General features: G+C 32.2%; 1 protein-coding gene across 2 annotated transcripts; it reads right to left on the bottom strand.

Moving 5' to 3' along the window:
* Window positions 1–15602: 15602 nt before the first annotated feature.
* Window positions 15603–20227, bottom strand: LOC119662619 (formin-like protein 20). 2 transcript variants are annotated; one of them, XM_038072276.1, is made up of 2 exons: window positions 20114–20227; window positions 15603–16458 (listed from the first exon to the last, which is right to left on the bottom strand). In XM_038072276.1, exon 2 carries the CDS (start codon window positions 16449–16451, stop codon window positions 15909–15911), a length of 543 nt encoding a protein of 180 aa, XP_037928204.1. In that variant the 5' UTR covers window positions 16452–16458; window positions 20114–20227; the 3' UTR covers window positions 15603–15908. The 2 variants fall into 2 exon arrangements, with proteins under 2 accessions (XP_037928204.1, XP_037928203.1); XM_038072275.1 differs by lacking the exon at window positions 20114–20227 and adding an exon at window positions 18307–18419.
* Between the last annotated feature and the right edge of the window lie 1794 nt (window positions 20228–22021).

Below are 22021 nucleotides of genomic sequence, written 5' to 3'. Positions count from 1 at the left end.
TTTTATCGATTAAACACAGTCACCTATGGAACACGATCAGCCCCATATCTGGCTACTAAATGCTTACAACAGTTGGCGAAATCTGAGTTGCAAAAATATCCACTAGGTGCAGCAGCACTAAGTAATGACTTCTACGTAGATGATTGCCTAAGTGGATCAAATAGTCTCCAAACTGCCAAAGATATACAAACTCAGTTAAAAGGTTTGTTGGAATCAGCAGAATTCAAGCTACGTAAATGGTGTGCCAACCATCCGTCACTTCTTCAAAATATTGCAAAAGAAGATCAAGAAGTTGATTTGGACTTTCAAAGTGACGACGCAACATCAATCAAAACATTAGGATTGACTTGGCAACCAAAAGAAGATCAATTTCGCATAAAATTAAAACTGGATCCACTAAAAATCATTACTAAAAGAACCATTACTTCGAACCTAGCCAAAATTTTCGACCCATTGGGACTACTAGGTCCAGTACTCGTAACAGCAAAAATACTAATTCAGGACCTATGGCAACTACAATTAACATGGGACGAAGCAGTACCAACCGAAATATACACTAGGTGGACTACCTTTTATGACGATCTACAAGTACTAGATCAATTTAAAATAGATCGTCATATATTCGGAAAACAGATGCCAGCACTTGAATCAATACAATTGCACGTATTTTGTGATGCTTCACAAAAGGCATACGGAGCCGCAGTCTATGTTCGAGCGAAACTAATGGATGGTCGACTAATAAATCGATTGTTGTGTTCCAAGTCTCGTGTTGCTCCACTCAAAAAACAAACGATTCCAAGGTTAGAACTGTGTTCAGCTCTATTAGGAGCGACATTGATGAAAAAGGTTAAGAACAATATAAATCATGACGTAGCAACATATTATTGGACTGATTCAGAAATCGTTCTCTTCTGGATCAATTCTTCATCAGCAAGGCATCAACAATTCATAGCAAATAGAATCAATGCAATTCAGGAAATTAGCTTGCCTAATCAATGGCGTCACGTAAGATCTAAGGACAACCCAGCTGACTCATTATCACGGGGTATCAAGCCAGCTCAATTACTCGAAAATAACTTGTGGTTATACGGTCCACTCTTTCTTCATGGTTCCGAAAGCAACTGGCCTGGCAAATTCAATAAAACTCTCTGTATTGATCCGGTGAATCCTGAATGGAAACAAACGACAAGGGAAGTGGCCTTAATCTCAACTGATTACGATATCCATTGGATCGATAGAATCAATCACAGGAATTCATTTAGAACTCTACTACATACGGTAGGATATATGCTGCGATTTGTAAATCGGGCAAGGCGAACCAATTTAAGCAATATCACTATGGCTCTAAGCCCTATGGAACTGGAGCTGTCACTCAGGCATATAGTGAAGTACATACAACAGTCAGAACTAAAAGAAGAATTAATTCAGTTAGAACGCAACCAAACAGTAAAACCTGCAAGTACACTTGCTGGACTGATGCCATTTTTAGATGAACACAAGATAATTCGCGTGGGGGGAAGGTTAGAAGCATCATCACTTACATATGATGAAAAGCATCAGATAGTCCTTCCATACAATAACCCTATTGTAAAACTGATAATGAAAGACATACATGAACGAAATATGCACTGCGGCGGTCAAGCACTGCTGGCAGCAGCGAGACAAAAATTTTGGCCGATCAAGGGTAAAATTATGGCAAGATCAACTATTCACCATTGTGTTCGTTGTACTAGATGTAAACCAGTTACTTTTGAACAAGTCATGGGAAGTTTACCAAGGCATCGAGTACAGCCAAACAGGCCATTTTTTAATACCGGAGTTGACTTCTGTGGGCCTTTTTGGGTGCATTATAAGGTGAGAGGAAAACGTGCGCATAAGGCATACCTAGCAGTTTATTGTTGTTTTGCGACAAAGGCAGTACACTTGGAACTGGTAAGCGACTTGACAACAGAAGCATTTATCGGATCATTAAAACGTTTTATCGCACGACGCGGATGCTGCCAAAATATATACTGTGACAATGCAACGAATTTTGTCGGTGCCTCTAACAAGTTGCAGGAATTAACAACAACAATCCATTCCAATGTAGCTCAGGAACAAATAACAAAAACTTGCAGCAACAAGGGAATAGCATTTCACTTCATCCCTCCTCGTGCACCTCATTTTGGTGGACTATGGGAAGCAGCGGTTAAATCAGCAAAGTACCTATTGGTCCGAAGCGTTTCAACTGAAACGTTAACGTACGAGGAACTCGAAACCGTCATTATAGAAATAGAAGCTATTTTAAACTCACGACCTTTAACACCAATGTCGTCTAATCCAAATGATTTGCAGGCTCTCACACCAGGTCATTTCTTAGTTGGTGATGCACTAACAGCACCCGTAGACGCAACATGTGAAAAGGTAAAATCATCTCTTTTGAATAGATGGAATCTGGTTGCACACTTAAAACAAGAGTTTTGGAAAAGATGGCGGGCAGAGTACCTAATGGAACTACAGGTTCGAAACAAGTGGCGTGAAGAATGCAAAAACATTGAAGAAAATACACTGGTGATCCTTAAAGAAGATAATGTACAACCTTTGCAATGGCCTTTAGGGCGAATAATGAAGACATATAAGGGTAATGATGGATTTATACGAGTCGTAGATGTCAAAACCGCAACAGGCATGTTAAAGCGACCAATTCACAAACTAGCACCCTTATTTCCTGAAAACAAACCTATTAAAACACAGGAGAATCGCCATAACAAAGAAGAACGAATGGACAATGAGATAGTCCCACAAAAACAAAGACGTGTGTCCTCCAATATAAAATTAACTACAGTACTGATATCTCTACTTTTACTCCCGATTGTTCTTTGTTCACCAGTAAACGTAACTGAACTTCGCTCCGCTCCTGGCATACATTTTGAACAAGTAGGAACAACAAAATTGATAACATCCCACTGGAAAATGATAATCTATTACGATTTAGCTCCATTTAATACAGAGCTGGACATACTAAAGGATTCAACGTTGAATCTTTTGAAGCTATGTGATCAAAGCAACTTAAATTCAACATGCAAGTTTGTGGTTCATCATTTCCAGCAAGCAGAAAGTGAATTGAGAACAGCATTTGAATTTATGTCAAGCGCCCGAAATAAGAGAGGGGCAATCGATTTAGTTGGGAATATAGCAAGTTCCCTGTTTGGAGTACTCGATTCCAATTATGCAAGTGACATGTCGAAGACGATCAAAACCCTAGAAGATCATGATGACAAACTCAAACATCTGCTCAAAAATCAAATATCAATAATTGACTCCACAATTAACGTTATAAAAAAAAACCAGATAAGTCTCAAAAATAATTTCCAGGGTATAGAGACTCAATTAAACGCGATCTCCAAAAGGTTAGTTAAGGACGAACATGACCAATTATATGGCAATATTATTAACATGCTGAGCATCCAAATGACAATCGCCACGATAAATTTGCAACGTACGCAATCCACAATCATGGATGTTCTCATTGATAGTCATCACGAAAAAATTAACCCGCTTCTAATTACGCCGCAACAGTTAATAACGGAAGGAGAAAAAATCCGAGCACATTTACCGTCTCATTTACAATTTCCAGTAGAACAAGATGATATATTAACTCTTTATAAGCTGATGCAAGTAACTGGGCAGGTATCAAGTGACCATGTAATATTCAATATTATGATACCACTCGTTGAACGAAAAACCTTTGAAATATTTCATGTAGTACCTGTGATCTCTAGCGCGACCAAGGTATTAACGTCAATAAGGCCATCAACAGAATATCTGGCTATCAATTCTCACAAGGATGAATACTTCCCCATAACAAAATTAGCACTGCAATCGTGTATTACAACTGAAGAGGACTCATACCTTTGCTCAAATGTTCAATCTATTTATCGTCGTGGAGCAAATGTGTGCAAGTGTGAAATCAATTTGTACAATAATGGAACAGGTGACGAATGCGAAATAGTTGAATTAAAGGAAACTACCATTTGGACTCAGCTGAAACACAAAAATCACTGGATATACGCTACCAAATATCCGATGCAACTCAATGCAGTATGCGGTTCGAATGCATTTCCAGTGATACTGAATAGTACCGGCATGGTAAAAATTGCATCAAATTGTGTCATCAGAGACAACACGGTTCTTATTCAAGGACACCAAGTCATAACAAGTCTGCTCAAATCAGCATATACGAGCATAGGAATTTCAACACCTGAAATTAAGCCATCTAAGCGGATAAACAATTCTGAAATTGAATATCTTCCACAATTAAGAGAACTAACAATTCTGCAAAAACAACTAACGAAGGATACATTACCTGAACTATCATCAAAAGTACAGCAAACTGAAAAGCATAGCTTGTCAGTGGGGTACGCAGCCTTGTTTTTGATTATTGGAATCATCATCTTAAAAATAACTAAACTAATGCGAAACAATCAGACGCAAGGTCAACCGAATGTTCAGACACCTCAGCCGCTTCCAAGATCAAGGTCAACATTTGATATCACAACAACATAAAGATGACATCACTCTAGTTGAATTAAAATTCAACGCGGGGGAGGATATGTTAAGTATTACATTTATTTTGTCTTTTGCTGACCCATGATAAAATGCATTTAACGTAATCGTAATATATTAATAGGTTATATTTTTGCTGATTAGTGTTTATTTTATAACTAGGGCAAGAACACATTTTAAATAATTTATTATTCATTGTTTGCTAAATATTTTATGTAATTTGCTTGCTATTAATTATCATTGTTTTGTAAATATTTTATGTAATTTGCTTGCTATTAATTATTTATTGTTTTGCTGAATATTTTATGTGTCATTATAAGTAATATTTTTTGCTTGATATTAATTATTGTTTTAAATTGGGTCAGTAAATTATTGTACGTAATAAGTTTTAGTAAGTAATTATTATAAGAAAAATGTATATAAATAAATCAATTCTTTTAATAAAGCGTATTCGATGATACAAATTTGAATAGAACTTATCTTCTTTTCATAAAATTACCAACGGGTTTATGTGCTCGGTGGTATCTTCAAGAATATAAAAAGTATACAAATATACCGTCCAACAAGTTACATGTGCTTGGTGGAATTCCGGTATACAAATACAAATTGATAGAACCTTGAGAATAAAAGCATTCTCAACACTTATCACAAGGCACAACACAACTATGCATCATATAGCCACCATTGGCACTATCACGGATCTCACATATCAATCATTTTTGGAGGATGTGGACAACAGATTTTATCCAATTTTTACAAAAACTGTTAGCAGATTGTTACTTTATAATGTCTAAAGCATGAAAGATGAGCGCGATCATCTTTCTCTTTCTATCTTTTTCCCCGATATTTTAAGATTTATTAACAAAACTTTGAAAATCACTTTATAGCGGCTTAATTAGTTTTATGTCCTCAATTTTTTTTAGCTTCGGTTACAATTGTCAACTAACTGAGTACCTTTATCTTATTTGTCGAGCACCAAAATATGTCCCGTTTTCATTTCTTATACAGACTTATGAAACACCACAACGATGTGATATCTAGTTTCCTTTTTTGACGTGGAATCGGATATATAGATGTTGAGGAAATGTGGAGGATGCACAAAAGTTCGCATCATATCCTGAACTGTTTCTATTGTGAAAGAAGATTAGGAAAATCAAATTTATTAAAAATTTTTAGAATAATCACGTGGACAGAAATTCAACACACTGGAAAATAAAAATATGGCCACCGTAAGTATTTAGTAAATCAGCACAACTGGAATTTCCTTCTGTTGAAGACTCAACATGATTACTACTCTATATGTTTGTTCCAGAGGTCTCAACTCTTGCGCTATTTTTATTGAAGATTCAGCGCAAGAACTACCTCCCACGTTTGTTCCAACAATCTCAGCTCTTATGCTATTAGGGAATTGTTTTTATGGATGATTTAACGCATGTATCAATCGCCGTGTTTGTTTCATTCGTTCCAACTATTACGCTATTTAAAATTTTTTTGATTAAATCTAAGAAGTAAACGCCAATACAAACAAAAGACAGAAGTGTATCTTTTATTTAATTAATTCTTATAACGAACCCTGGTATAATCGCTTATTTATACCCTAGCTATAGACAGGGCAGGAACAGTTGTCCCAATGACTAGAGCAGAAAAAAAAAATGATTTTTGGGTGCACGTACTCATTGAACGCACTCATTCAATTTAATAACGTAGTAAGAAAATCCTAAACTATGGGACAAAGATTAACTAGCTAGGTCATAACAAAAAAGAAAAAGGATAAATAATACAATTTAACATTATTTTCATAGATTGATTTAATTTCCTTTAAATTTAAATAAGTTTTAAATACATAGATTAAATTTACTTCACTTATTAGCAGTTTTGAAAAATGCCTCTCTTTTTGGCTTTAACCGTCCTCTCTGCAAGTTCTGTCGTATCGCATCTTTCGCAGATCGATCGCGATCAACTCGGTTGGCGGCATGCTGGCCATAACACCCTAAGAGCACTGTTTCTTTTCAAATGACGTATTTTTTATGAAATGTGGAGACTATCAATACCTTATTGTTAAGAGAAATTATCTTTTAAAAAATGAGAGCGTACATTAAACAATACTGTAATACCATGTTTCCACTGACTTATTTAAGCAGTTTTGCTCATTAAGACCGCTAATGTCGATAATTCACCATAAAAACAGCTTTCATATGAGGTGAAAAATGTCGAATGCAATCCTTAAAAATAATTTCCCTCTGGGGAAATTACCATAATATGAAATATTCGTCATATGTTTTATATGTAAAGTGTGAACAACCAAAAGTTGAGCAGTTAACTTCACATGCGTAAATCAGCTTATGCTAATGGAAACGCCTAAATCTTAATCATATTAACATAAGTAGTTTTTGGTGTGGTTGAAGCACGATGTAAGACATCAATACTTCATACAACCTGCAGTTAATTGTAATTTTCATATTCTCAAAGAAGTGCTTCTGACAAAATATCCATAAGATATTTTCCATTTAAGCTATTCAAGTCGTGGATATAACGATTCTTAAATGAAATTAATAATAAAATAAATAAGTCTTGCTTCAAGTAATATTTTAATAATATTTTCGAAATAGTTTCATCTTTATTAAATGTTGCCTTCTGTTACAACCTTGGTGTCTATATAAATAACTGTATAACTGTAAATAACCTACTAAACTAATGACTTATAATATAATTCATTACTAAATAAATTGTAACTAAATATAGCAATACATTCATCAAAATTAATTGATTATACACTGTTTTTGCGGAATATATTAACACACAAAGATATTTAATTGCGATATCCGCTTAGGTAAAATCTTCAATTTATTAATCCATCTAAATGAAATCAAATATTTTTTTAAGCAATATAAATCTGTAAGCGAAACATTCCAAAACACAGCAAATCCCAGCCGCTATATATAAACTAAGCATTAGAATAAATGCACCATAAAGATGGTAGAATTTAAGTATCGAATATTGGGACTCCTTACCAATTGTGTTCTTTGTAGTCTGTAAAAAGTCGTGCCCAGCAAACTTTCGCTCCTTCTCAATTAATCCAAAAGTTTGCATTCTAGAAATTATTCTCTTAAAGCTATTTACCAAATATGAGCTTTTTTCAAAATAAATGCATAGAGGATCCATTATCTGTATACTTTTCATCATAAAAAATTTTCCACTTTTGTCAGGATATTTGGTTAAATAAAACGCGATTGTATCAATTGGTACGAGAGCACCATCATTTCCATATGAATTTTCAAGTATTTTAAGAGTATTCCAAGGTGACTGGCCCTTATATACGGTTATAGGATCCAAATCTCCAAAATAATCCCTTAAACGAATCGAGCAAAAATCGGCTGTGATATTATAGTTTTGTCGAATTAAATCCTCTACTGTGCTAGGAAGTGGTTTAAGTGGTTTTTTATGTAAAAATTTAAATATGTATCCTTCGTAAGCGCAACGATAAAAAAATGTTATAAATAGCCAAATTAGTAGAAAAAGATTTTCCACAGATTTATTAAATTTTATGCGTTGTCTAGACAGTAATGATATTCCACGGACTATAAATATACCGAATAATAGAATCCATGTGTGTGTACTAAGTGGATAGAAGAGACTTTCAAAAAATGTATATTTCTTTGCAGTGCTCACAAAAACCCTTATTGTTGTTATTAAATACGGATCCGTAGAAGGAAATGCATTCATTCGATAAGGAGTACAAGAGCAACCACCAATAGCAATATTTGCTCTACGTTCCTTTATCTGAAAAATATTTAAAGAGAAATAAGAAAATAAAATATATTAAATACAATTTTACAATTAAACTTCAATAATTAAAACATGATAAAAGTTAATTGCAATTTCTAGGTTATACCGACAATCCAAAGAGATCCACATGGACCTTACAGTTCACAGTTTTAAAACCACTTTGAACGTTTTGGTAAAGCTTAAAATGGTATTCAACGAGTGGTCTTGCAGTTGTCCAAAATCCTTAAAAAGAAGACTCTTAGAGTAGGAATGCAAGTACGTAGCAGGTGAGAGGCAATTTCATCGTCTTCTCCACAGCTGCGACAGATTTGATTGCAAAGAAGATTCAATCTTCTAGCATGGTTTCCAAAACTTTTATGATCTGTGAGTAATCCCACTACAAGACTGATATCTCTACGGGGCATCTCTAAGAGAGTATTGGATTTATTTTTAATACAACGTGGCCAATTTGCATATAAGCTTATATCAAATATAATAAGCTTATATCACAAATTCAAATTTACAGTAGTTAAATTTCACTAAGTTTTCAAGCAGCTTTGGTTGCTTTGGCTTGAAAACGTTAAGTCATATCTTTTAAAATGACAGAATCTTAGCCTGACACTTGTAGGTCAACTATTTTACGCCATTTTATATAACCAAGGAATATTTCCAAAAAGATCACTGCTTATAGGTATTTAGCAATGTACGAAAGAGCTGTATGGTCAACCATACCGTAAATCGAATTAAAATTTGGTTCTAGTTCACTACTATTGTGAAAATTACTGTTAAATAATAAACATATACATCTTACGCTGTTAAGGTGTAACAATATATATAGTTTAAATATATAAATCATTATGCTGTATGTTACCTCGTTAAAAACGCCCATTGTTTTACCGTCCGCAAGTACATATCCGGGATGTGCAGTTTTTCCAACAATAAGTTCTAATGAGAAATTAAGTTTCTCCCCAGCATATTTCATTATAAAACCATCAATACCAGATAGATAGTCCAATCCGAATTTATTGGCCTCAAAATGTATATACGGCTGTACCGGTACTAAAGCAACTTTAAGTGAACAACCATTTAAGTTCAGCAGTTTATTTGGAAATAAGTCTTTGAGTTTGATGCATAATGAAATTTCATGTTTATTTTCAAACAAATAATCTATTTCCCTTATTTTCACTGCCGTAGTCGAGTCACAATCATTCGCAGTATATGGAAAATAAGTATATACTTTTAACACAGCATTTTCTGCTAAAACGACAACATCAACGTTTAATATTGACATTCGAAAGAATATTTCAAATATTTGATTGATTAATATAATATCATCCTGTGATCTCATTGTCTTTAATAGTACAACTAAAACTACCGATTTATGAAACTCGATTTTTTCATACTGCTTAACCAGGAAACTGTAGATTGATAACATTGTATTAGAGTAACAACTTTGTCAATAGAGTATTTATTTACCTCAATGAGTTTAAAGAGTCTATGAATAACAGGATTAACTGACGATTAAGTATTTTAACCTCTTCCAAATCTCCAATAGTCACAGTTATTCCAATTTCATTATACAGCTTTTGCGTGAATCTTTCGATTAACTGCCTCTGAGTCCATTCACCAATTAAAGTTTCGGACTTTGCCTGTAGCATAATATTTGGCGGTGAACTTTCACAAAATATGTCTATCAAAAAGTTTCTGAAGAACCACTCTCTGCTCTCATCAGTACTATTTGGAAAAGTTTCTGTACTGACCAAAACTAGTGTAAAGCTGAATATTACTAATGAAATATTTTCAAAAAACTTCAACAAATTCATTTTGTCCTTCCAGTGGAAAGTGCAGAATTGTATTAATGTGAAATCGAATATTTTTTTTAATGAAATTAATGGGAGTTCGAGGTATACGAAAATTATATATTCACCACATAGGAAATTATTTTTGATTGATTCATATTGTTAATGGGTTTTTAAAATGTTCAATGACTCGGTTGAAAATATAATTTATTTTCCTTTACACACAAAGGTGAATAGCAATTCAACTTTTGTATTAAATTTGTAAGTTATAATAAATTTGTGTTGTTTATTTGTTAATACTTTAGATAAATAATTATGTTTTTTTGTGATCTACTTATTTATATATACATATCCACATAATTTCTTTAAAATGAAGTTCATTTATAGGGTATAGCTAACTCTATACAAAACTAACTATATAAGTTAGTTTTGTAAGTAAACGTCGGTACAACAAAATTTTGTAAAAGATTTCGTTTAAACTTTTATTTCAATATAAATCTTAAGCTTTGCCATTAGAACCGATATTAAATATCAACCAAATATTTAAATATTGAAGATATCACCAATTACCTGTCAGCACATAGCAGACAATAACTTGTTAACTAATCCTTAAGTAATAGACCTTTTTCAAATATTTGTTTTTTTTATATTGGTACACCCTTTCTTGACATTTGGGACAAATTTGAGCGTCATCTGTCAAATAGTTTGTTTACAGTAGCTGTTAATGTGAGACTACCTCAAGTGCATTTAGCGATTTTTACTACGGAAAATTCTTGTTGTACGCGATTTTTTGACCAAACACCCAAACACGGCACCACTGTCATCGCTTAGGCACCATATTCGCCAGATCTGGCGCCGTGCGACTTTTTCCTGTTCCCGAAACTGAAATTGCCCCTTCGTGGTAAGCATTCCTTTCGCTAAGGAACCAAAAGTCATACCTTCACGGGCCTACGAAAGTGTATGGAAGATTGGGTTAAGCGTTGGCGCATGCGTATCGCTTCAGAAAGAGCATACTTTAAAGGAGCTAAAATAAATTTGGAATAAAATTTAAATTTGTGTTGTATTTGCAAAATCCGGGTAGTTTTTGAGAATTTTGGGGATTATCTGCATTGATAGGATTCTTTGCGGCATCCCACAAAAGAAAAATTGCAATTCTGACAACTTGGTATCACATCAACAAAATTTGACATTAAACGTTTATGAATTTCCAAGTACCACAAACGCTACTATAGAACATATTGTGGGGCCTCGATATGGATTTGAGTCCCGATTTGTCAACTCCAGTCAGGATTGAAGTTAAAACTGCAATCGTTCATTCTCCAGAAACTGATGATAATTAATATATTAGTAATAATCTGTTTTCTTTACTTTCATGATTAAAACCCAATTTTATGCTACGCTTTCACTATTACCTCTGTGAGTTTAACAATTGTAACAATGTAGCTCTTCAAATGGTCTGCATAACAAACGAATAGTATCTTATTCCATTTAATATGATCATCTGTCTGTGCGTAGCGAAACCTCGATATTGTTTCGAAATTATTGGCCGAAAACAGATTCGTATTGTTTTAAATTTGATTTTATTTAATTATTCAAGAAAAATAAAAAAATACCTATAATAAAAGTGCTAATAAAAAACATTAATATCGTCGCACTTCTCAATTTTATTTTCAAGAAAACATTTCATTCATTTCGTAAATTATGCAAAATTTTCAAAAATTTCATTATTTTTTGAACTCACTAACTTAAAAATAACTTAATTAAATAAATTTATTTTAATTTGCTTATAAAATTGTAAACACAAATCATTCACGAGGACATTTATAATATCCGTAGACAATGATATATATTACAGTAAGAGTCCACAGAGATACTCACTACACCCAACCAAATACCATGCAATATGGGTTGCTATATATCATTTGATAAATGTTACATGATATGAGATTTTAATTGAGCTGCTAGAGATATAAGATCGGAGATAAATGGGTAATGCATTTTATGCATTTTATATTGAAACATATAAATAAGATATGTCCATTCAATATTTTGCAATAAATTATAATTGAATTGTAATGATTTATATGTTTTAATTGAGCAAAAAAGCATTTTTGCTGTATGCACATACGAACATGGTTAAAATCGGGTTAAAATCATGTTTACAAAAAATATAGAAAAATAAATAAATTATAAAAAGTTTCAAAAGCCTGTATGTAACTTTAAAACATAAATTTCAAATTTTTAATAAATATATAATCTATATGTATTTAAATAAAATTTCTGCTGTCGATAGTAACATATATTATTACTTCCATGGCTTTTAACACGAATTTTAAGCAAAGCAAAACCAGTACTAAGATTTTTTTAATTTAGTCTGGCCTTACCTTTATCACACTTCTTATGATTTTTCTCTTTAGCAACACAGTACCTTCTTTGAGTAATATCTTGAAAACTACATAAGGCAGAAACAAAGTTTCTCTTCTTCCACGCTGCAAGCTAGATCATAAATTAACATATATATAGTGAGTGTGACCAGGTATACGATATGTTATAGTTTTCCAGACGAAGTGCGTGGCATATGTATCGCAATTTTTCTCTCCTTATCTACAAGAGATTAGGTATAGCCATTGTGAAAAAATAAATCATTGGCGATGTCTCATTTCTCCAGAACAATTATATAACAAATACACTAGATGTATCTTTTAGGATACTTCGAACACGAGAGTTCAAAATCGGAATTATTTTTAATTTCATTTTAAGAAATTTAACACGGATTTTGGAATAATGTATCTTCCGCATAAGGTAAGTGTCAATAGTGTTGGAAACATCATATATTTCTAGTTGAAAATGTTACCGTCTAGAAGACAATATCTTCGAAGATGACTTCGAAATTATTGTTCTCTAACTTTTAAATTTGCAAAACAATTGCTCAAATATAAATGTAAATAGTCTCTATTACATTGTGACCGAAAAGTTTTCGGAGGTTCTCATTTAAAATTCGCGCGCTGTATATTTTTCGATATTTTAAGTTTTATGTAGTTTGGCAGCACTGTCCTTAATTACTATGCCAAAAATGAGCGCGATCTGTCAGACAGTTCGTTTACGGCAGCTGTTGAAACCAGTTCACCTCAGTAGTGCGTTGCGAAAAAAACAATGGAAAAAAATATTGAACAAAGAGTTTGCATCAAATTTTGTTTTTCGAACGAAATTTCGTGTGCAGAATCGTTGCGAATGCTACAAAAGGCTTATGGGGAATCAGTTTTATCGAAAACTCAAGTTTATGAGTGGTACAAAGCCTTTCAGGACTGTCGTACGACCGTCGAAGACATGCCGCGTTCTGGACGACCTTCGACCTCTACCACCGACGAAAACATTGAAAAGGCAAAGGAAATCGTGTTCAAAAATCCTCATGTGAGTGTTAGAGAGATAGCACGAGAGCTAGGCATCGGTCGTGAGATGGCTCGTTTGATTTTGGTGGACAATTTGTGTATGCGACGTGTCAACGCCCGGCTTGTTCCGATTCACCTCAATTTGTTCAACATTATCAACGATTTTAAGGCCAAACATTCAATAAATACCATCGAACAGCCACCGTATTCACCTGATCTTGCACCGTGTGACTTTTTCCTGTTTCCCAACCTCAAATTACCACTCAGAGGAACGCGTTTTGAATCCATAGAAGACGTAAAACAGAATTCGCAGAGGGAACTCAAAGCCATACCGGAAAGCGCCTATAAAAAATGTTTTGATGATTGGAAGAAACGTTGGCATTTGTGTATCGCTTCTAATGGAGCATATTTTGAAGGAGATAAAATAAATATTGATGAAGATTAAGAATTTTGCGTTTTATTTAAAATTTCCGGAAGCTTTTCGGTCACAATGTATACTTACTCTCTTCAATTTTTGAGTGAAGTGAATAAGCATTCTATAAGTAGAATTTTCAATTCCACTCACAATTCTTAAATTAATTTAATTTAAATTTCTTTTTATAAATAAATTTATAATTATCTAAATATAATATACAAAATATATATGCATATATAATAAATAATAAAAAATAATTGCGCACAAATTTCTTTCTAGTTATTTAAAGAGAAACAAAATTTATAATAAGAAGCTCAAAAATGAAGAAAAAAAAGGGTAAAAAAATTAAAAGTGACAACTTTTAATCGAATGCGTCCGCTATGCAAGACATGGACGTATCCAGTCTTCGCTATATGTACGCAAAATGTCATCGAAATTTGTTCGAAAATGTCTGCGAGGACCATCATAATTTGGATCGATTGGTCTGCTGGCATCATATCTACGAGACATCTTCGATGACGGATTCATTCATTTTCCACTGCGTTTCTTTTACAAGTAGCGCTATGTTGGTGATTTATAAGCACAATATCTTCATTTGTTTATAAGTAATTTTTAGGTTAGTACTGTCTATATATTTAACACACATAAATTCCTTATATATTTAGGCATAACATATATCTTCAATATTTCAAATAAATCCTTTTTTTTCCCGAAAATCTAAAATAAAAAATAATCTGAAACTGAAACTAAAAAATAATTAATATGTTTTACGAGGTTAGCAAAAATATTTTATGTGTTTTTCAAGGCTCAGAACCAATATTTTCTCAAAAATAATACAGTAGAGGTTTACTAACTAGGACCAGTTGGTTCTTCGGGTAAAATGTATTAGCGAAAATTTCTAAATTCTGTAATTTTTTTATTTCAATAAAAAATTATCAAAAAATTAAAACTCCATATAAAAGCTTTATTTTACAGTTGAAATCTATCTTTATTCAACATTACTGTATAAAATATTCAGTAAAAAAATATTTGTTTTTCAGGTTTTAGGTTTAGAATTATAAGATTGGCCATGTGATCAGTAGAAAGAAATCATTCCTTTTGTACCAGTTTATTAAGATCTTGACGCTTTCAATCGCTTCAGAATGAGACAGATTTGGTGTGGTATTGTGAACGTTATCTTCAATTTTATTTAAAGTCTCATTACCAATATTGAACTTATATTTCGATCCGTCTTGAATAAGACCGATAAAACGAGAAGAAGAATAAGAAGAGCCTAATTTGTTTCGATAGCTTTAGAGTAGTCCTCATTTTCCCTAATTAAATTCGAAAGTGTTAAGTTATCATCGCTGTCGTAATGATTTGAGTTCCAATTAAAAAAAATAATTACTTGGACCAAGAGTTTTTTAGTGCTCCGTGCGGCAGCTCATTCCAAGACCGTTGTTTACTTTACCACATTCAGCAAATAATTCGGTGGGAAGTTTATTTCTATATTAAAGTTTTGTCCTTCATTCTGTTATCTATATTTATGTTAGATCCTTATCCCAATAATGACTCTCAAGGAGAGTCGAAATATAGAATATATTAATAGATAAAACTATTTTGACAGTTATTGTAATGATGAAGAAAATACTTACATATTTTTTATATCATATTTTTACTTCAACAAAAGTAAAATCATTATTATTGGCTTCAAAGCTTTCTTTTATATGTAATTAATTTTGAATCTACAAATGATTTAGTTTCTTTGATTGGGGTAATAAACTAGTACAAACAAGTACATGAAAATTTTCTTTAACTTTTAAAAATTTTTCAAAACGTTTGAGAATTAATTACTTAAACAGCTTAACACGAGGAGCGTGTAAAGATTAAATGTTCAAATTAAACTCTAAATTTTTAAATAAGTTTTCTTAATGGATTTTCACTTTTGCAATAACGTTGTGATTTTCATAATACAACTTTAAAATTTGGTTGTATTTGGTTGCCACATCATAGAATTTACTTAAAAGCCCTGTCAGTCATAATCATAGTGTCAATCAACATCTTCTCCAGATCAGCAGTGAGCTCATCATCATCTTGTTGATCTATAGCTGCTGCAATATCATACAAATTCAAGGCCATGGCGACTTCCCTCTTTTTCTCTTCTTCCTCATCGTCTGGTATTTGGTTTGGCAATGGAGGTTGACCCATTTTAATTCTACATGCATTGCAGGCATGAATAACAGGAGGTGGTGGCGGAGGAGCACTTGGAGTGTACCTATTTGGTACAGCAACGGGAGCTATAACACGTGGACGTGGAAATGTGTACATACCGTTAGGATAAGCTCCAGTGAAAGGCACACCATAAGTTGGCATAGGTGGAGGGTAATTCATCATGGGATGATAGGGCATACCGTAAGAAGGTATATAATGAGGATAGCCGTGTTGATCATAATACCAAGCTGTATTTGGTCCTACAGATGAATAATTGGAACTACTAACCCCATCATCACTGCTATCACTGTCACTCTGCACTTGATAATATGGGTATTGACCATCCATGTTGAAGCTATTGGAAAATTGTGAAAAGTACATATATATTAAACTATATATATTAAATTTATAAAAAACAATAAATCCAAAAAATAATATATGAACAGTATTTAGTTTGCATATAACTTATTTTGCTAAGCAACCAACAAGTTCAAATTAATTAGAAATAAAATGCATTAGAAGTTTTTACGCTCATTGAAAATTAATTTCAAATTTATGAACAGTTTCAGTTCAATGGGTTCAGCATCTTTATTGAGAAACCTTTTCCATAAACCTTCTGCTCCGGATTTTGTTTTGTTAACTACTTCTTAAGTAATAGACCTTTTTCAAATATTTATTTTTTTTACATTGGTACACCCTTTCTTGAAGTTTGGGACAAATTTGAGCGTAATCTGTCAAATAGTTTGTTTACAGTAGCTGTTAATGTGAGACTACCTCAAGTGCATTTAGCGATTTTTACTACGGAAAATTCTTGTTGTACGCGATTTTTTGACCAAACACCCAAACACGGCACCACTGTCATCGCTCAGGCACCATATTCGCCAGATCTGGATCCGTGCGACTTTTTCCTGTTCCCGAAACTCAAATTGCCCCTTCATGATAAGCGTTTTAAGTCGATTGAATCGGTGAAAGAGAATTCCCTGAAGGAACTATAAGCCATACCTTCACGGGCCTACGAAAAGTATATGGAAGATTGGCTTAAGCGTTGGCATATGTTTATCGCTTCAGAAGTAGCATATTTTGAAGGAGATAAAATAAATTTGGAATAAAATTTAAATTTGTGTTTTATTTACAAAATCCGGGTACTTTTTGAGCAGAATTTATGTTGGCAATCATAAAAAATACTTTTAAAAGAATATTGTTATACTTAAGCTATATTGAAAATATTTTGAATAAGAAAGTGCTTTTTAGTCATTTTAAAGAATTTAAGTAAGTTCGAAATATTTATCTATAATTCGGAATAATTTATATACCTAACTTTTATTTTCATTACAAAAATATGACCTTTCTTATTTCGAGTCTTATTTGGTATTACTTAGTTCCCGACTGTTTGTAAAATATGTCAACAAAATGAAATGATGAATTATAAAGGTCTAATAGTTTCGGAATTCTAATTGTGTTTGCAATTAAGTTAAAATACATTGATAGAGTTTTCTTTAATAGAACATAAAACTAACCTCATATTGACTTCGGAAAGCAGCTCCCGTTTCAAACAATAATTTCAAAAAATAAATATCAGTTCTTTTTAAGTAGACGTCCTCGGGGAAATTTACACAGAATTTAATTTAGCAAGTTTAGAATTATTTTGATCTCACTTTTAACTTTATATCAAAACGTTCTTATATGAATCTAACCACAAAGCATTTAAAGAAACTTAAAAGTGCAAAATATTTTTAAGAATTCCTAACTTGACAACAAAATTTTAGTTTTATTTTCTTTAAATTACACATATGTGGATATAAAAGTGTAAAAAACTAAAAATACAGTGTAAGCTCCCTTGAGTGGGTACCAGCTAAACTAATAATTCTGCCAAGTAAAGAGGACTATTTATGTAAAAAAACGTGTTTCGTATGGGAAATCACAATTTTGAACTACCAACATTGCAGAGTTATGTTAGTGTTCGAATAACCATGCTTTGACTATATAGAGACTAAGCATAACTAAGCGAGTCTCGAAGTTATGCGATCTAAACACTAATTAAAAATTATCGCAGTCGAAATATTTGCTTAGTAAAGACAAAACTTGAGACAATCAAAAATTTAAAATTACAGTTATTTACTACACAAAAAAAACCGCTGATTTAAAAATGAAAATAATTTGAAAAAATTGCAATGCAATATTTAATCAAAAGATTTTTACTTACTTTTTCATTTTTCTATGCAAGCTCTATACACCAAATTCACAAATAACAGATAAAAAATAATACTTTCAATATATACGTAAGCCAAAAAACTAGTAACTAACAATTAAAAAAAATTTTTCTTATAACTAATTTTTCGACATTGAACAAAATAACAATTCCATGGCTACTTTATTAAATTAATTTAAAATATATTTTCTTCTGTCAGAATTATTTCGAAATTCAAAATACTTCCCTCAATTTATATAGAAAGACAAATATTTAACATAGAAAAAATAAAACTATTATTTTTATGACTATATTACCATATACAATTCAAAGTGTATATTGCTTTGTAACAATGTAATTCTATAAATCTTATACTATGTTTCGTTAAAGCTGATCTACGGTCCATCATCAGTTAGAAAATAAATAAATGATAATAATTCTAGTATAGTTAAAGTTTAGTGTGGGGCAAAGATAAGCCCCCCAGCCACAATAGAGTAAAAGTGCACAACAACACTAACTCAAATCACAACAACAACCACCAGTTTATTTAATTAAGGTCACTCATCAAATTTCATTAACCATACCAAAAGCTTACGTGCTTGTTAGCTTATAGCACATTCACACTGTCTTATTTAGGCGGGTTTGCTCATTATAGCCATTAATTAGTATGATTCACCACACAAAAATATTTCATATAAATGAGCTCATTATAAATAAATCAGCTCATTTAATGCGAAAAAATGTCGAATGCAATCGTTAAAAATAAATTTTCCCACAAGGTAAAGAATGGTAAAGCTAAGTATATATTTTACATATATTTTTTATATCTATTTTTTATATGTACTTTTTATATCTTATTATGATCTTATTATATCGTTGTTAATTTCAAGTGGTTTGCCACCACTGTGTCCAGATATTATCATTGTTATGAGAGCATGACAGTGACAAAGCTCCAGTTTGGTTGAAAAACTGGAGCTTTGAGCACAGTAAATAAATGTACAGATTTTTTTTGTGATATATTATCAAGTGAAGTATATAAAAGTTCTATCAGCTACATAAATGAGGTCGTTATAATGTGAACATTCACTTCTTAAAATATAAATGAGCAAGTGCCTAAATGAGACACTGTGAATGTACTATTAGTTAAGAATAAATAAAGAAAAATTACACCAATACTGACAATATTGTAAAATGTATTTCCCAAGAAGGGAAATTGTGGAAATTCGACATATTTGACATAAGCAATAAATTGTAATATATGTTTCATATCATTATACATATCATATATTATTTAATAAAAAATATTCAATTCAATTAAATATCAACTGAAATCTAAACAAACATAACCTCCGAGACCTTTCTGACACATAAGAGCTCTTTCACATGCATAAGTCAACTTATTAACTTTGATTAATTTGATTATCAAAAGTTGTTTTAACGGCAGTGGGAACAAGATATTAGTCTAAATCAGTTCTTACCAACACTTTTTTGTTTTATGCCCCGTCGAAGTACCTTTATAGTTTTTATGCCTTCACACCTTATAAAAACAAATTAGGACTAGCAAAATAATGATTATATCCTTTAATTTTATTTTGACAAAAAGCCATCATACCTACTTATTAAAAAATACATTTAACAGGTTTTAATGGAATTAATATACAGAAATCTGTATAATTTTCAAATTTTTCGAAAACAGTGAGCTTTACATGAACTGCACTTTTCGAAACACTGGTCTAAATACAATTACGGGGGTTTCAAACTAATTAAAGCAAACTAAAAAATTATGGGAGTCCCAGATTATGTTAAAATTATTTTTACTTACTTTTTGCTTTTTCTTATGTAAATTTAGTCCATAAAACACTAGTTGCATAAACGACAGATAAAAATCTTTTCAATATTCACTTAAGCCAAAAGAGTAAATAAATTGTAACAATATAAAATTTTTTTAATCATATTATATAGTTTTTTGACATTTAAATAATAAAAAAAACTTCATGACTACTTAATATTTTTTTTTTCAAACTTTTGAAATTTTCATTTGTCATAATTTCTCGTGATGTTTTTCGTTAAAGAATGTACCAAAGAATATGATTTAATTTTCGTAACTTGGAGTTGTACCTCTAAACAGGGTTCAGTTCCATCAAACTCATATCGAATGACGCAATGAAAGTGATTGCTGGTAGAAGCGAAATGATTTCAGTACAAAAGAGGACTATGGAAGTAACGTTAGTGGAACGTCATTAGTGGTTTCAGAGAATCCAAATCACAATAATAATAAAATTGGGTTGGATCCTAAAGATTAAATTATGGATCGTAAGGAAATGTAGAGAAATGACTACCTTCTCACGTACTTTTTAATAATTCACAGCTGCTACCATTAATATCTGTAGAAGCTTGTACCTGATCTAACCATCGATTTTGTTACAACAACACAGAAAATTAATCTACAAGCTTTATAATTTGCATATGTTTTTTTCTATTAACTACATAATGAAATTAAGCATGCAGATATTAACCAACCTGGACTTGTTAACAAAGTGACAAGCCTCTAAAAGTACTGGGATACCATATGTGATTTACTGATCAGCATTATGGAACGACTTAAAAACAATGACCAATCGCTGACGAAACAAGGAAAACTAAATTATTTTACTTGATTCTTGAGGAATTTGAATTAAGTCGGAAGAAGCTGAATATTACTAAAAGCTATATAATGGAACAAAACCATTATGCGCGCACAAATTTAACAGATTCTGTGATATGATAACTGAATATCGTCGTCAAACACTTCTCACAATATCGAGAAAGTCAAAAAACTCTCCATAGCAACCGTTGTGTATCTGCGATACTCACTGTAAAAGAAACTTTAAACCTACAAGCATAGCCTTCGGTAATACACTCAAGGATTTGGGACAATGGAAGATATGTGCACGCTAAGTGACCCACAGTTGAATGGGAGATATATCACCCAAAGAGATTGGAGAGTTCAGTAATGCTAAGATGTACCAAAGATGTTCCGAAAGACTTCGTCCAGTAAGTTAGACATTTTAATTGCTGATAAAACATAATATTTCCAACGCGAATCAAAAACGTAATGGAGGCTAGAGTGCGGCACGGAAGTCAACAGTAGAGTGAAAAGAGAAAATAATACTTTAAACGAACGAATGGTGGACTTTGAGCTCGCCGTAGAAGATCAGACGGTGAGCGCAGAATATTAATAAAAGTTCGACGAAGATTATCAGTCAGCGTTCACGAATTCAACGGGAATATCTAGAGTCAGAGAGTAGACTTTCTCAAAACCATAAATGTTTCGTACTGTTTTGTCTTCATGGGCTATCTTAATAAATCTGGAATGTGTGGAGTATAGATTTACAAGCGATTTGTTGTGATTTCGCAATTTTTTTTTGTTGAATTAGTTCAGATCTCACTTAGTATTTTTTACTTCATCCTGCTCTTCAAATTGAAAGTAACGCATAGGCAAAAGTAATGCAAAAGAAAGTGCTTTGAACATGAAATCCATATACTTTTTTTCTTTCTAAAGAAAACTTTTTTCAAAACTTTTCTCAAAACAAAATGTTTGGTAGTTTATTTTCTAAGACTCCGCTTTTTTATAGTTTTACTGCTTCTTTTCATACATTTTAACATTTAAGTTGCTATAAGTGTCTACATAAATCCTGCTTTCCTTCCTGCCATTTTGTTGGGTTTTTTTATTCCAAGGATATTTGAAATC

This window comes from Teleopsis dalmanni, chromosome X (genome assembly GCF_002237135.1).
Source record: "Teleopsis dalmanni isolate 2A chromosome X, ASM223713v2, whole genome shotgun sequence".
NCBI lineage: Eukaryota > Metazoa > Arthropoda > Insecta > Diptera > Diopsidae > Teleopsis > Teleopsis dalmanni.
The sequence above is the reverse complement of the archived record's forward strand: the minus strand, read 5'-3'. Positions and strand labels throughout refer to the sequence as shown.